The sequence below is a fragment of the Podarcis melisellensis genome, assembly GCF_964234715.1.
Source record: "Podarcis melisellensis genome assembly, chromosome: Z".
NCBI lineage: Eukaryota > Metazoa > Chordata > Lepidosauria > Squamata > Lacertidae > Podarcis > Podarcis melisellensis.
The window spans coordinates 13,035,344-13,050,764 of NC_138547.1; the positions used below are offsets into that span (position 1 = coordinate 13,035,344).

Sequence of the window (15,421 nt, forward strand, 5' to 3'; positions counted from 1 at the left end):
AACTTCCGGTCCTTTACTGAAAAACCACCGTGTTCTCTTCAAATTCATAGTACATAGTGTTTCTCTACACTTTAGTATCTCTACTTTGCGTTGCTACGTCCTTGCCCACAACCCTCCCGCCGTCCAATAAGCACCGTTGCTCTTCCAGCCACAACCTCGCGAGACTCAAAACTCCCTGCCGCCATGTCCACTATGGGCATTCACTGTGGAGGAGCGAGGCTGCGGTCTCCATTTTAGATGTGGGCGAGAGACCGAAGTCTGTAGGCACAAGAGATCGTTCTAAGGTGTAGCCTCTGTGTAACAGACCGCGAATATTTCCTGAGCCGGTTCGATGTTTGTTTCTTCGTTTACAGAAGAGAAGTGGGCAGGGAGAAAGACAAAGAGTTTGGCGGTGGTGAGGGAACGGCATGAGCCGGTGAGTACAGGGTGCGGGAGGGGACATTGTCGAGATGGGCGTGGCCTAAGGCGTAGCTGGAGGCGGGGCTACTCCTCAGCATTCCCCCTCCCTCCCGCACTTCTGGGTGTGGCCAAGGGAGCTGCTGTTTCTCTCCCCCACCCCCGCCGTGTTGCAATGATTGCCTGAGAGCAGCCAAGGCTGCCATTGGGGCTCCTTCTCCACACCCCCTAGCATGACAGGCTTGGCAAAGCCGCACCTGTTGAGCTTCTGCCTACCCGTCGAGCCCTCCAGCGCCTCTTGAGTGACAAGCGCAGCCCTGGGTAGTGGGCATGTTTACTTAGAAGTAAACCCCACAGTGCATCCTCGTCTCCCCCCCATGGGGATTTCTCCCAGGTAAGTTACTAGTCCTCATGTCCCTGTTTTTCACCCGCTGCCTCTGATTGCCCGTTGCTGGGGAAACCGCAAGTGCGGGGAGGGTTGCTGCGTTCGGGACCTGCTTCCTACTGGGGCTTCCTTTCGGGCTTCCTACTGGGGCTTCTGGCCAGCCTTGGACCAGATCCTGCAGGGCTCACCTTATGTTCTTCAATGAACACCCCAAGCTCTGCATGCAGCCCAAGGCGGGGGCTCCCTACGAAAAAGAAGCGCGAGTCCTTGTAGGGCATGGGGTGGTGGCAAGTGGACAGGACGAAATTTGGTTTGAACCCACAGGATAGAAACCCAGCTTTTATCCCATTTGAATTCATAGCGTAACACCTGCCCATCTCATTTAGACACCTGTTTGGATGTATGGACTGTGTACATTAATCTTTGATGGTTAAGTCAGAATTGAGGGGATATTCTTCATGTAAATACAAGCTAGGGAGATTTTATCTTTCTTCCTCTTCTGATACGTTTGCAATCTTCTATTAAAAGCGAAAGCTACATAAACAAAGTGTTCAAGGGCACAGTTCTCGTGGAGATTTTGGGGAGTCAGGAAAGATTGCTGCGCCAGTTTAGACCATATTGGGGAAAACTTACGATGTGATGCTCTTCCACTGAAAAAACCAAAAGCTGAATACAGTGTATTCTTTTAAAAATAGTCTAGTAGAAACGTTCTGGCAGGTTCCCTACATTCAGGGATCGGAATGGAGAAAGTCAGGACCTTCCTGCAGTTTGAAGTAGCGTAGTGCTGCCTGCTTCATGATAGATGGATATAGGTCAGATCCAGCATTGCCTATCACTGCTGGGAATCACTTGGTTAAATGCCTGTCTGCTGATAGCACTCAGGATTGTGGCTCATATTTTTCTCTGGGGAGCAGGGGTGTGTGTTTTGCTCGTGAGTCCTGGAAGACCTGTTCCCTGCTTTGCAGGGCTTTTTCCACTTGGACTGAGAGGATGGGGCCCTGACTGACTCCAGCTACAGAAGAACTGACACTTGGGCTGGAGTGTTGTTTAGGAATTTTTGCTGCTGTTATTTATATTAATTTTAAATACAGTATATCTATTTTAGGTCTTGTGATGTTTTTTGTGGAAATGGTTCAGTTTGGTTGTGTACTATCTGACACCCTGGAGAGTCACTCAGTGTAGACAATAATGAGACTGAGGAATCAAAGTGACTCAGCATAAGGCAGCTCACTATGTTATTATGGGAGCTTTTCCTGTCAGTACACACCCATGCTTTGAAAAGCTGCCCCTGTTGAATTTCTGACTTTCAGACAGGTGTTAAAGGCACTAGTTTAACTCTCATGCTTTGAACTCTCCACTTCAACCCCATGCTAGCCTGTGCCCCGGGCAATGAGCTACCTGATGAATTTTCTAGACCCACTACCTTGCCAGGCTGTTGATAAAACAATGGCAGTCGTCAGCATTGCCACTATCTCCTTTCCTGCATGTGAGAATGTGTGTGGAAGCTCACACACACAGCAGGAGTTAGTTGCCTTTATTGTACTGGGAGTGGGAGGATTACAGGCATGTTTTGGTCCAGTGGCTATCGGTGGCTGACCCCTTTCTTACACAAATGTCCCAGCTTGTGTAACTGAGGTGCCACGAAAGGGCAGGGAATGTGAAACCTTGTGTCCAGGGGCCAAATACTGCCCTCTAGGTGTCCGTATGGCCCTCTGCACTCCTCCTAGGCCACACACCCCTTAAGCCAGGCCTCTCTGCACCACCACAACCCCCTGGCCAATTTTATGTGATGGAGGTTTGCAAGTGGTATCTGTTTGGCTACACCCCACCACTGCAGCCCCTGGAAGGTTCCTCACAAGGGAATGTAGCCCTTGAGCCAAAAAAGGCTTCTCCAGCCCTGAACTACAGAAGGGTTATGAGAAAGAAAATTCATAAATGTGTTTTGATTTATTCTCTCGCCCCCCCCCCCGCCCCTAACTTCTCCAGAGGGAGGCACCTTGAGCAGAACTCATCCAACATGAGCAGCTTCTTCTCAGACTGACAGAGATGTAATTCCTGTTGCTCAGGTTGTGGTTGCCTTCCTGCCTTTTGTTTCCTTTTTCCATCTCTGAATTGGGATAAAGGGAAGACAAGAGGAAGATGCCGCTCTTCTTCCGTAAAAGGAAACCCAGTGATGAAGCCCGCAAGCGCCTTGAGTACCAAATGTGCCTGGTAAGTCAGCCAGAGCTAGGTGGGCCAGCTGCTGGGACTCTTCAAGCTAGCGGGGGCTCCACTAAGGTTTTGAGGAATCTTCTGGAACCATGAAAGAATGTCATCACTTGGTCTTTTCTGGCCCTTGTTACAGATGAATCCTAAGCAGGCTGGATGGATGTAGCATATCCACAGTATAAAAGCCCTGCCGCCATGTCATAATTTGTTTCATAAAACTATGCCAACTCTGGGATGATGCAGCTGGGGGGGTTAGGGGGTCAGGCCCTAGACCCTCTGGGGATCAACTGGTGCCTACTCCACCCACCCAGAAAAACATGCTCCTTATTGGTGGAAAACTCTGCAGAAGAGTCTTTCCACCAGGAGTGGGGAACCAAACCAGCAGAGTTCCCAGCAAGGATCAGGTGAGAGGCAATGTCAGAGCACTCCAAGATCAGGTTTGGCCTGGCAGAATCTTGGCTAGCAGGCATGGCACCGAGCTGGTATATAGACATTCTTAGTAGCTCTTCCAATCCTGCGCTGGTTTTTGAGCTGGAGTTGGTGTAAGCACACCCCAACCACAGCTGAATCCTATCATCTTCCTTCTGTCCAAGGGTCTGCTTGAGAAGATGGTCTTACATCCCAAGGAGTCCTTGCCTGTAGTTGGGCACTTCTCCAGATGGACTGGGATGGACCTGGTGTTTAAGGCTTTCCCTTGGGCTTGGGACATGTCCAAACTCAATGCCAGAGGCCAAACTCACCCCTGGTGCTGGTCATCTGTCCAAGGCCTCATCACTCCTCACTCCCAGATGCAGCGTGACCCAGGGCTTGGTGTAAGGCTGGAGCCTCCTGGTCCTTCTCTGATGAGGAGTCACACTATCAAGGCATGACACAACAAGGGACTCACCCTGTTGGGACACCACATCTGTATTGCCTGCACCGACTGATGGTGGCTCTCTAGGGTTTTCAGAGAAGGGATGCTTCCAACGCAACCTGGGGATGCCAGGGATTGAACCTGGGACCTTCTGCATACAGAAGAAATGCTGTGCCACCAAGCTACAGCCCTTCCCTAAAGGGCAGGGCTTGGAGCACACTTCTGACAACCGGAGACTTGTAAGCAACATGGGCGCAGTGGGGCTTACTCATGTGCCCCTCCCTAAATATACATATATATTACTTCGATTACATTCAGTGAGCAATTGAGATAAGGCCGGCAACCATCTGATTTCTCATTTTTGCAAATGTAGCTCACCTGTCTGTCTCTCAACAGGCAAAGGAAGCCGGAGCTGATGATATACTTGACATATCCAAATGTGAACTCTTAGAGGTACGTTTCCGGTGATGCTGACTCCCAAATGTTGGCCAAGTGGTTGGGTGGGAGACATGCTGTTGACATCAGAACCAAAGAAGAGCCCTGCTGGATCAGACCAATGCCCCATTTTGCTCAGTATCCTGTTCTCACAGTGGCCAGCCAGATGCCCCAGTGGGACAGCCGCAGGTAGGACCTGAGCATAAGAGCACCCACTCCCCCTGCAGCATCAAAAAGCATTACTGCCTCCAACTGTGGAGGCAGAGCATAGCCACCATGGCTAGTTGCCATGCATAGCCTTCTCTTCCATGAATCTGTCTAATATTCTTTTAAATCTGTCCACGTTGCTGGCCATCACTGTCTCCTGTGGGAGGGAGTTCCACAGTTACTATGCATTGCATGCAGAAGTACTTTATTTGCAGCGATGGTTAAGGATCAAAAGCTCTGCTGGTTTCACTTCTGGGCATTGCTTTGGAACTAACCCCCCCCCCCATCCTTTAGGCATTATCTTTGGGTTGTGGTGCCACATTCTGAAGAGTGATACCTTTTATTATCATCCTTCAGCAGAAGATGTTATGCAGGAGCGGGTTCCTCTTTCCACCTGTTTCAGAGGCAGAAATGTGTAAATAACTGCGCTTGACACCCATCACCATAGGATCTGTGTAGTATCTTGACATCAAGGACTAGGAGCATCAGCCCTCCTGATGTTGTTGGACTCCAATGCCCATCAGCCCCAGTCAGTGTGGCCAATGGTGAGGGATGATGGAAGTTGTAGTCCAACAATTATCTGGAGGGCTGCAGGGTCTCTGTCCCTGGGTGGATCTTCTTGTCATTCTTATCATCAGGAGGTCTGTTCTGCACAATACAGGAACAGGGCCTTTTGGAATGCCCTCCCTTTAAATATCAGACAAGCGCTGCCTCTGTTGTCTGTTCTGTGCCTGTGATGACCTTCCAACAAGCCTTCTAAAGCAGAGATCTTTCCCCATCTGCGTCTGCATTTCAATTGCTTTTATGTGGTTTAATGGTTATAGTGCTTCTTGTTTGCCACCCTGGGCTCCTTTGGGCAGAAAGTGGGGGCCTATAAATCTGATAAATAATGGTAATATGCCCCAAGACAAAATGGCCCTTGAATAAAGTATCTCTTTTGTATTTTTTTTCTGATCACCTCTCTCTCTCACAATAACATTTTATCTGACCAGCATTTGGTTTTGTCCTATGCCTGCTTTTAGATTCCGTATGGAGCCTTGGCGACCTGTAAAGTCTTGCAGAAGAAGGTAAGGGACATGTTTCAATGCGTTAGTACAGGCTTTGTCCACTGAGCAAAAGCCCTCCAGACATTGTTGCCCTGCAGTTCTCATCACCCCCAGCCAGCATGGCAGTGCTGGCCATGACTGCTGGGAGTTGTAGTCCAAAATGGCTCTGCTGACTGGGGCTGATGGGAGTTGTAGTCCAAAATACCCAGAGAGCATTAGGTTGACAAAGCCCATGTTGACACACAGGCCAATATCATAAAATTAGGTGGTGGCATCTCTATGCATCAAACTCTTCCTGTGTCCTCCCCTGCTAAACAATTTATGATGCTGGAGAACCCTCTTGTCCACGCAGAGCAAGAAATGGCTTGTGGCCTCAAACAACAGGCAAAGCCTCATATGTCCATAGGCAGAAATGGGGTCCTTTGAGTCCTGGCCAATGTGCTTTTGAATGTGTAGTGATTCCCTCTCCCTGTTGTGTTTTAACTTTCCTCAAACACCCTGGAGGATTTTTGTGGGAGCAAAAGCAGTCCAAGCCTATACAGCGTCTTGCTGGCAAGGACCATTTCTTCATTGCCTCCCGCTGCAGATCACTTGTTGCACTGGTTTCCTAAATCGTAGTGGCAGTAAACCATGATTTAAATGGGTGCACTGAAACTGCAGGCACTTCACTCCCTCTGCCCCTCTGTCTCCACTCCCAGGAAACAAGTGTGGGTTAGCGTTACCTCTGAACTCAGGTTCACCATTTATTTCTCTCCAAGCAAACCACAAGTGAGTTAAAGGTAAAGGTAAAGGTACCCCTGCCCGTACGGGCCAGTCTTGACAGACTCTGGGGTTGTGCGCCCATCTCACTCAAGAGGCCAGGGGCCAGCGCTGTCCGGAGACACTTCCGGGTCACGTGGCCAGCGTGACATCGCTGCTCTGGCGAGCCAGAGCTGCACACGGAAACGCCGTTTACCTTCCCGCTGGTAAGCGGTCCCTATTTATCTACTTGCACCTGGAGGTGATTTCGAACTGCTAGGTTGGCAGGCGCTGGGACCGAGCAACAGGAGCGCACCCCGCCGCAGGGATTCGAACCGCCGACCTTTCGATCGGCAAGTCCTAGGCGCTGAGGCTTTAACCCACAGCGCCACCTGTGTCCCCTACAAGTGAGTTAGCCAAGAACAAACCTTGATTATGGCTCCCAGCATCACTCTGATAATATCCTCTTCGCTTCTTTCATTGCTTAGGTGCTGATTGCTCACACCAATTGCTTGACATCTCTGACCCCTAAATCCTGTAGCATCCTGAATCTCCTAACTGTGAAGGTAACTTGAAACTTTTTTTCTTTTTTTTTTGCAAATGACTCAAGAGGTAGGAATGAATCATTGAGTGGAAGCTTCTGGACCTGATAGTGAAGAAGGCACAGAACCACTGTGTGTGTGTTGACAGAAGGGGGGCTCTTGAAACTAGGTCCCATTCCAGTGTGATTTTGTTCCATGTCTTGTTTAAATATATGAGAGACTTCAGAGAGAGAAGGGGAAGGTGTCAGAGATACACAGAGAAGAATGGGAGGAAGAGAGAAGCAAGGTGTCACAGACCGAGAAAGAGGAATAAGGGGATGTCAGGGACAGAGAAGTGTGTGTGAGAGAGGGGAGGGAGCGGGTGCCAAAGACAGAGAAAGAGGAAGAAGCAGTTTGTCAGAGACAGAGAGAGAAGTGAGTGGTCCACCCCCCACTGGCTTTGGCCTCTAACAGGTTAGTGCTGAGGGAGTGTGGCCCTCAATAGGGGGGAAAATGTTTTCCAGCCCTGCTGGAGATAAATGAACGACCATTTTCCTTCTCTGCCATTCCAGGTTTTAGATCTACATGACAACCAGCTAACCTCACTTCCTCCTGATATTGGCCAACTGACGTCTCTCCAGGTAAAAGAGACAAAACACTTCCTGGGGGAGAATTCTGTTCTGAATTGTTTCTCGTGTGCAGTGTCAGTGTGGTGACTCAGAAAGTATGGGAACTTTTCCATCTCTTTTGGGATCATGAAGTCTCAGACTAGCCCCTCAAAATGGGATAGTGAAACCAGGGGCTGAATGGAGAGCCTCCTTATTGCTTGAGGCTAGGATCTTGCTGGATGAGTTATCACTGAGCAGATACAGAGAGAAACCTGTGTGGAACATCAGCCCGTGTGACTGGCTGCCAGTGTGAAACCTGCTGATTGGCCAGGTCTCTATGAATACCAAGAGCTGGACATTCCTGTTTTTTTGTTTGTTTTAATGTTTTTATATCCTGACATTCTCTCAAGTTGGGATTCAAAGTGGCTTGCAACATTCAAAACAATCATTGTAAAATACAAATAAAATCAGACCAGTTTAAAAAATAGCTTAAATACATCAAAACACAATTAGAACCAGCAGTTAAAATCCAATTTGCCCTGACAGCAGCTGAATGATCAGTATCATCTGCACCTTAGTTTCCAAAGGTCCATCCGAACATGAAGATATTAGTCTATTGGTGGAAGGATAGCAAAGAGGGAGCCAGTATAACCTCTCTTGGGAGGAAATGCTACAATCGGGGTGCAGTTTCTTTCTTGTGTCACCACAAACAATGCTTCCAATGTTGATTGGACCATGAGATGGTGCTGCCATGGACTGGCTGGACACAGAGGAATGGTGGGAGGCACCTGCTGGGGAACCCCCAAGGGACAAAGTTCTCAGAGTCAGGGGTTGGTGGTGGGACGACAATGTGTGGTCAGAGGGAGAAGCCTGGAGGAGGAGGTGTTGAAAGCTGAAGCACTAACAGGTTCTAGTGAGCAGGGAGAGTCTATGACAGAGAGAAGTCCAGAATCAGAAGTAGAGGCAGAAGCAGGACAGGGAGAAGACCAAGAGGCAGAGAGGAGTCAGGCTGGTAAAGATGCCAGGATGTCTCCCCCTCCTGCTGCCACAAGCTCTGCTCCCCTTCCCCTGGTCTCCCAGGACCAGGAGAGGCACAAAGATTGAGGAGCAGAGACAGGTGCATTGGCAGAATCTCAGATTGCTCAGGAAGGATCTTGGGAAGAATCTAGGGGAGGAGGAGATTTAGGCAGCTGTGGGAAGGTGGGGACCTTCAGCCTCCACAACTGCCTCATAGGGACAGAGTTGCTGTACTCATTAGGCCTGACACCCCTCAGCTGACCTTGTTTCTTCTAAGAAGGAGTTAATTTCATTTACTCTGTGTGATTTATTTCTGGCTGGCTCCCTTACAAGTGCTCACCTGAGGATCTTAGCACTTGAGGTTTTAGCAGGGTCATCAAAAACAAGACATTTTGTCTCCTGCCAGGCTGCTGAACTCAAGAGACTCAGCACTCTGTAAAGTGCCCCCTCTGACTTGGATTTCACAGGAACTTCCTACTGCCTCTCCCTAATGGAACAGGAAGGAGACCTACCCCTCTTGTTTCTGCTCTCTGTCCTTGATAGGTCCTGAACTTTGAAAAGAATCTATTGAAGGCCCTTCCAGATTCGATAGGGGACCTTGTCCAGCTGCAGACGCTTAATCTGAAAGGTAGGAGGAAATGCCTCAGACGGCAATCTGCAGGGATAAGGGAACATATTTCACAGTAATTAAAACACATAAAACTAGTTTTATAAATAGTTGTAGTAAAAACATCCAGTTCCTTCATCTGCCCAAACGCCCGGGGTAACCAAGAATGTTGTTGCCTGGTGCCCAAGCAGTGACAAGGCTGGTACCAGTTGGGGCTTCCCCAGGGGAGCATTTTCCATTCTAGGGGTTGATAGGAAAATAATTGAAAATAAAACTTCTGACATCATCAAACCATTATACAAATACACACATGCACACATATCCAAGAAGTGTGTTAATATCTGCGTCTTGCACATTCTGCCTTCTCTCTTTTTTTTAAAGTAATTTTTATTCAAAAATTCAACATAACAATTTATCAAAAACATATCCTCCTCACTCCCCCCCCTACTTTCCCCTCCCCAGAAAAAGCTCCCACCCCACCCCCGGACTTCCCTCAGCTCCTCTTTCTGGTTTTTTAGCACATATTATTCTCTGCATATTATAAAATTGTGAAGATCTTTAAATTATCTGTCTTTATGTTACTCATAATAAATTTTTGTAAGTTTATTCAAAACCTGCCAAGGAGTCCAGTTCATTTTGTTGTTTCTTTAAGTACTTTGTAAAAGGTTCCCATTCTTCTTTGAAATCACAGTTGTCAATTTCGCCAATTCCACATAGTCCATCAGTTTTTCTTGCCACAGTTCTTTTGTTGGGATTTCTTTATTCTTCCATCCTTGTGCTACTAAGACTCTTGCCACCATTGTTGCATACATGAATATGTTCTTCAATTTCCTTGGCAGGTCTTTTCCTACAACCCCTAACAGAAATGCTTCAGGCTTTTTTACAAATGTTAATTGGCACATTCTGCCTTCTCTGGCAGGCAACAAGCTGAAGGAACTGCCAGCCTCCCTGGGTGGCCTGCGTAGCCTACGAACCTTAGACATCAGCGAAAACCTAGTGCAGGAGTTGCCGCAGGCACTGGCTCACATCCGAACACTGGAGGTATGTGCCCAAGGAAGTTTTTGCTTTGTTTGTGTGTGTGTGGTGCAAAATTCATATTGAGTGGAAGGAAGAGGTCAATATGAAGCTGGAAAGGAAAGCTTTGCTTCTTTCAGATCATACTGGGATGGGTATAAGCAACTCTTCTCTTCCTGGGAAGCTTGTGTTCCAATCTACAAAGGGCATGAATCTCAAGACTTCTCCTGCATTGCTCATCAACTAAGACCCTCCTCCATGTGCCGTCTGTTGCTGAAGTGTGTTGTGATTACATCAGTAGTTTAACGGCCAGTTCAGAAGTGCAGGGTCCCTTCTTGATGGTCAAAGCCACACCTCTTCACAGCTAGATCCCTTTCTAAAATGCAACAGTTTTATAATTATACAGTAATAATAACACTGGTCAACAACAAATTTGTTGTCTGGGTTTTTTCAGTTGATTTAGGATGAATCTGATGTGCTGAATCCAAAAATCACATTGGTTTTGCTCAATCAGGTCAAGTTTTTGAGCTATGGCCACGTCGTTTTTTTACGTTTTTGTTCACATGTACGCTTGTGTGGAGCATTTTAGAAGACGTTGGTGGGGGTAAAATGCCATGTCAAATAATTGTTTTGATTGGAAATGATTATATTAATGACAAGAAGTATTCAGGTACGATAGTTCTGGGTGATTACGTCGAAAAGGGATCAGTCTGAAGTCATAAAACCTCAAAATCTTCCATAAATTGGTGCGGCAAAGCATAAAGTTGGGGGATCAAAACTAAGTTAATCCTGATCTTCAATCAGCACGTCGTCCTGTAGCTCATTGTGATGAAATTCCAGTGCCTATCTTCAGAGAACTTCCTGACATTAGTGACGAAGATGCTTCCAGTGTTGAAGGACATGAAGAAGAAGAAGTGGTTCTTGAAGATGATGCTCCACATCCATTTTCCCAAAAGGAGTTGAATGATCTAGTTCGCGACCTCAGCTTGTCAAAGGACTCTGCCTAACTGTTGGCATCCAGATTGAAGGAAAAAAGCCTCCTCTCTGACAGTGCTCGCATCAGCTTCTTCCGCAACAGGCATCAAGAGTACCTCCGCTTTTTCTCAGAAGAGAAGGACTTGGTGTACTGTGCAGATATTGCGCAGCTTCTGCTCAAGCTTGGAGTGCCACAGTACGAACCCAAAGATTGGAGACTGTTCATTGACAGCAGCAAGCGATCACTGAAATGTGTTCTGCTACACAACGGCAACCAGTTTGCCTCTGTACCCCTGGCTCACTCGAGTACACTGAAGAACTATGAAGCAGTGAAGTATGTGCTGGAGAAAATTGGTTATGATCAGCATAAGTGGTTTATTTGTGTTGACCTGAAGATGGTGAACTTTTTGTTGGGACAACAGTCTGGCTTCACCAAGTACCCATGTTTTCTGTGCATGTGAGATAGTAGGGACCGTGCTCAGCATTACACGAAGAAGGACTGGCCTGTGCGGGAGGAATTGGTGCCTTGCAAAAAAAAGGAACGTCATCAATGACCCTCTGGTGGACAGAGACAGAATACTCTTCCCACCGCTGCACATCAAGCTCGGCTTAATCAAGCAGTTCACCAAGGCTCTGGACAAGGATGGTGACTGCTTCACTTACTTGTGCCAGGCTTTTTCCAGAAGTTGAAAGCTGGCATCTTTGATGAACCTCAGATCCATCAGCTCATCAGAGATCCAGAGTTTGGAAACTCAATGAACAAAGTGGAACTGGAAGCGTGGGAGTCATTTGTTCTGGTAGTGAAGAACTATCTTGGCAACAATAAGGCCAGAAACTACGCAGAACTTGTCAACAACATGCTGACTGCTTTCAGAAACCTGGGCTGCAACATGAGCGTCAAGATGCACTACCTATTTTCACATATGGACCGGTTTCCTGAGAACCTGGGTTCAATGAGTGATGAGCAGGGGGAGAGATTCCATCAGGACATGAAAGAGATGGAGACCAGGTATCAGGGTCGCTGGGACACAGTCATGATGGCTGACTACTGTTGGACTCTGAAGAGAGACCTCCCTGCTGCTGAACATTCCAGGAGTTCCAAGAAACGGAAGTTCAAGTCCTGAAGTTTGAAAAATGGTGAAGCAACATGAAATTTACGTGTACTTACCTTTATCAATGCCCACCATTCAGTTCACAGTAAACCTGACCTGATGGAGATAAACGGATGCCATTTCCTGATTCAGCAGTGCAAAAATACCCCAAATCAGTTGTAGAAATCTAGACAACATTCAAAAAGTAAAAAATTGTTGCCCAGTGTAATTAATGACGCATTGTAACAATCAATGCGGATCTTCATTTGTTGCCTTACAGCTAGATCTTCCATTTACTGTGCAGGAGCTGTGCAAATGATTTGGAGTCCTCCAACATCTTCTCTCAGAGTGACTTAAGTTGTGATTGTCTTGGAAGTTCCATTATACCTAACAGAACCTGCACACTATTCTCTTGAAACCAAAGCAGCTTTTGTTTTCAGGGTTCCTAAATGCTTAACTGTGGAGCTCACATAACTCTTTCTCCTCAGTATTTTCCCCACTTGCTTTCTCCAGAGTGATCCTTGGAGCCAGTCCTCAGAGGATGACTCCCCTTCCTTTCATTCTGATTGGCTCAAATCAACACAAAGGCTTCTTCCCTGTGGCTAAAACACCCCCTTTTATGTGGATTGGGTGACACTGGAGACTGGGGCCATGTTGGGGGGTGAGAATAGTAATGGGTCTTCAACCTTCCATGACTCTGGACCACTGCATTTCTGGGTTGCACAGAAGAGAAGAGGTTGTAGCCAAGTTGTGCTCATAGACCCATCAAAATCAATGGGTCAAAGTCATTTGTTACTTTTCAGAGCATCTAATCTGAGTAGGACTAGTACAGGAGACAACCCATGGCCTTTTTGGCAGTGGCTCCTTGATTTTAAAATGCCCTTCCTAGAGGAGCTCAATAGGCACTGACATTGCAATTTTTCCACCAATTAGCTAAGACTTTATTGTTCACCAGGGCAATTTGAAAGGGGTTCTGTTTGCTTTCAGCCAGCTTTTGGGTTCTAAGTGGCTGCCTTTCGGTCAGTTTTCTTGTTTTCTGAGGGATTATATTTTTTTCTTTCATTGCATTTCATCATCATTATTGTGTGCCGTCCTGGGATCCGTTTGGAGGAAGGTATTTTGGATGATGTTAAAATGCATTTCAAAAGAGGGTTTTTTTGTCCACCTCAAAAGGAATTTTCAGGCCTACAAAAGGTTCAGAAATTAGCAGCTAGGAGGATAAAAGGGATGGAGCAACCTCCCTGTGAGGGAAGGTTACAATGTTTGGGCCTTTTTAGTTAGAGGAAAGATAGGTAAATGTCAGGAGGGGGACATGATAGGGGTATATGAGATTATGCATGATGCAGAGAAAGTGGTTTCCTCCCTCTCTCATACTGCTAGAATTTGGGAGTGCTTCTGTTGCACTTGGGTGCTGCTTATGGGCTTCCCATAGGGGCATCTGGTTGACCACCGTGAGAACAGGATGCTGGACTAGATTGGCCTTGATCCAGTAGCCAGGCTCCACTTACCTTCTAAAATAATTATATTTCTGTCTGTTCTGCAGACACTGACCCTGGATGCCTCGTCCATGTCCTACCCGCCCAATGACATCTGCAGCGCTGGCACAGAGGCCATCCAGCAGTTTCTGTGTGGAGGTGAGCAGAGCAGAGGGCCTGCCTAGTGCAAGCAGGGTGGAGAAGACCAGCCCAACAGCGCCTGATGCCTCTGAGACTCTTTACTCTCCTGGGACGAAGGGCCTAGGGAGGGGCTGTGGCTCAATCAGAGTGCATCTGCCTTGCATGCAGAAGGTCCCAGGTTCAATGCCCAGCATCTCCAAGTAGGGCTGGAAGAGAACCTTGTCTGGAATTGAGAAGAGGGGCTGCTAGCCAGTGTAGATGGCCCTGAGCTACATGGACCAATGGTCTGGCTCAGTATAAGGCCGCTTCCTATGAAAACATGCTTGCTGAATTCTAGAGCCACCCTGATGCGTTTGGTGGCCAAGCAGGGCTCAGGTCTCCCTGACTCATTTTTAGCTCTCTGCCTAGTGCATTACACTTAGGAGTGTGATGCCTGAGCCCTGCCAATAACTGACCTGCCTGTGCTGTCTTCCGGTTTCTCCCAGAATTAGGAATCGAGTACAATCCTCCCTCGCAGTATTTACTCCCAGTGTTGGAAAGTGACGGAGGTGAGACTTCGGTGGACGGAGTCAGCAGGATGGTCACGAAATATGCGGAGAATGAGGCTCAGTGGCAGGTAATTGCTGAGAAGCAGGCAGTGGTCTTCAAAGTCAGGGATGGAGAGTGTGTTACCCTCTGGATGTCGCTGGATTCCCATCGCCCTTGACCAACTGGCCATGCCGGCTGCAGGGGCTGATGGGAGTTGGGCATCGTAACAGTATCTGGAGGGCCACAGATTCCCCAGCCCTGCCTTACAGGCAACCTAACAATGGTCACTGGCTTCCCTGAACTGTGAGAGGTGGTGTGTGTGTGTGTGTGTCTGTGTGTGTCTGTGTGTATGAATGAGTGGGTGGGTTGTGTGAAACCCAGTTAAATCCAGCCTCCTTTTGCGGGAGCCAGTGTGGTGTAGTGGCTAAGAGCAGTGGACTCATAATCTGGTGAACCAGGTTCGCTTCCCTGCTCCTCCACATGCAGCTGCTGGGCTAGTCACACTTCTCTGAAGTCTCTCAGCCTCACTCACCTCACAGAGTGTTTGTTGTGGGGGAGGAAGGGAAAGGAGATTGTTAGTTGCTTTGAGACTCCTTTGGGTAGTGATAAAGTGGGATATCAAATCCAAACTCCTCCTCTTCTCCTCCTTTTTCAGAATAAATTTATGGACTATGAGAAACGGAAGGTAAGAAAACTAGAAAACTGTTATAGCCTCCAGATGGCTCCCTCAGATTGTTCCATTTCTTCACTGGATCCGCCAATTTCTGTGGGAAAGTATTATTTACGTACACGAGTGGCCCACATATAATAATGATGATGATGATAGTGCCATCTGAAGAAAAATAGATCTGGCTCAGTTTCCTCAGTCAACAAATTCATTTGCTTTAAAGCCAGGATGGGGAAACTTTTGGCCCTTCAAGGTTGCTGGAGTACAGCTGCTATCATCCCTGAGCATTGGGCATGCTGGCTCAGACTGATGGGAGTTAAGGGTCCAGCAAGATCTGGAGGGCCGCAGGTCCCCCCCTCCCAGTGTAAAGTATTGAAATAATAAAAAATGCTTCAGCCAGAATGGTAGCTGGAGCACCTTACGCAAGATGAGTAGCAAACAGTCCTTAACCTGCAGGTGTATAATCTAAGACATGGCACAAAAGGAATGAAGAGAGAAGAGGCAAACAA

At 47.5% G+C, this 15,421-nt stretch overlaps 1 protein-coding gene across 4 annotated transcripts in view; it reads left to right on the forward strand.

The window, feature by feature from the left end:
* Nucleotides 1-29: 29 nt before the first annotated feature.
* Nucleotides 30-15,421, forward strand: part of LRSAM1 (leucine rich repeat and sterile alpha motif containing 1) — a 31,397-nt gene continuing 16,005 nt past the window's right edge. For 2 of the 4 annotated variants that reach the window (XM_081896418.1, XM_081896421.1), the window contains exons 1-10: nucleotides 521-790; nucleotides 2,768-2,992; nucleotides 4,239-4,295; nucleotides 5,507-5,551; nucleotides 6,757-6,834; nucleotides 7,362-7,430; nucleotides 8,958-9,042; nucleotides 9,941-10,062; nucleotides 13,645-13,735; nucleotides 14,203-14,357. In XM_081896418.1, the coding sequence (XP_081752544.1) occupies nucleotides 2,921-2,992; nucleotides 4,239-4,295; nucleotides 5,507-5,551; nucleotides 6,757-6,834; nucleotides 7,362-7,430; nucleotides 8,958-9,042; nucleotides 9,941-10,062; nucleotides 13,645-13,735; nucleotides 14,203-14,357 (774 nt within the window). In that variant the 5' untranslated portion in view covers nucleotides 521-790; nucleotides 2,768-2,920. Of the gene's footprint in view, nucleotides 416-520; nucleotides 791-2,767; nucleotides 2,993-4,238; nucleotides 4,296-5,506; nucleotides 5,552-6,756; nucleotides 6,835-7,361; nucleotides 7,431-8,957; nucleotides 9,043-9,940; nucleotides 10,063-13,644; nucleotides 13,736-14,202; nucleotides 14,358-15,421 lie in introns of those variants that run through there. The other 2 variants (XM_081896419.1, XM_081896420.1) reach the window with 2 other exon arrangements.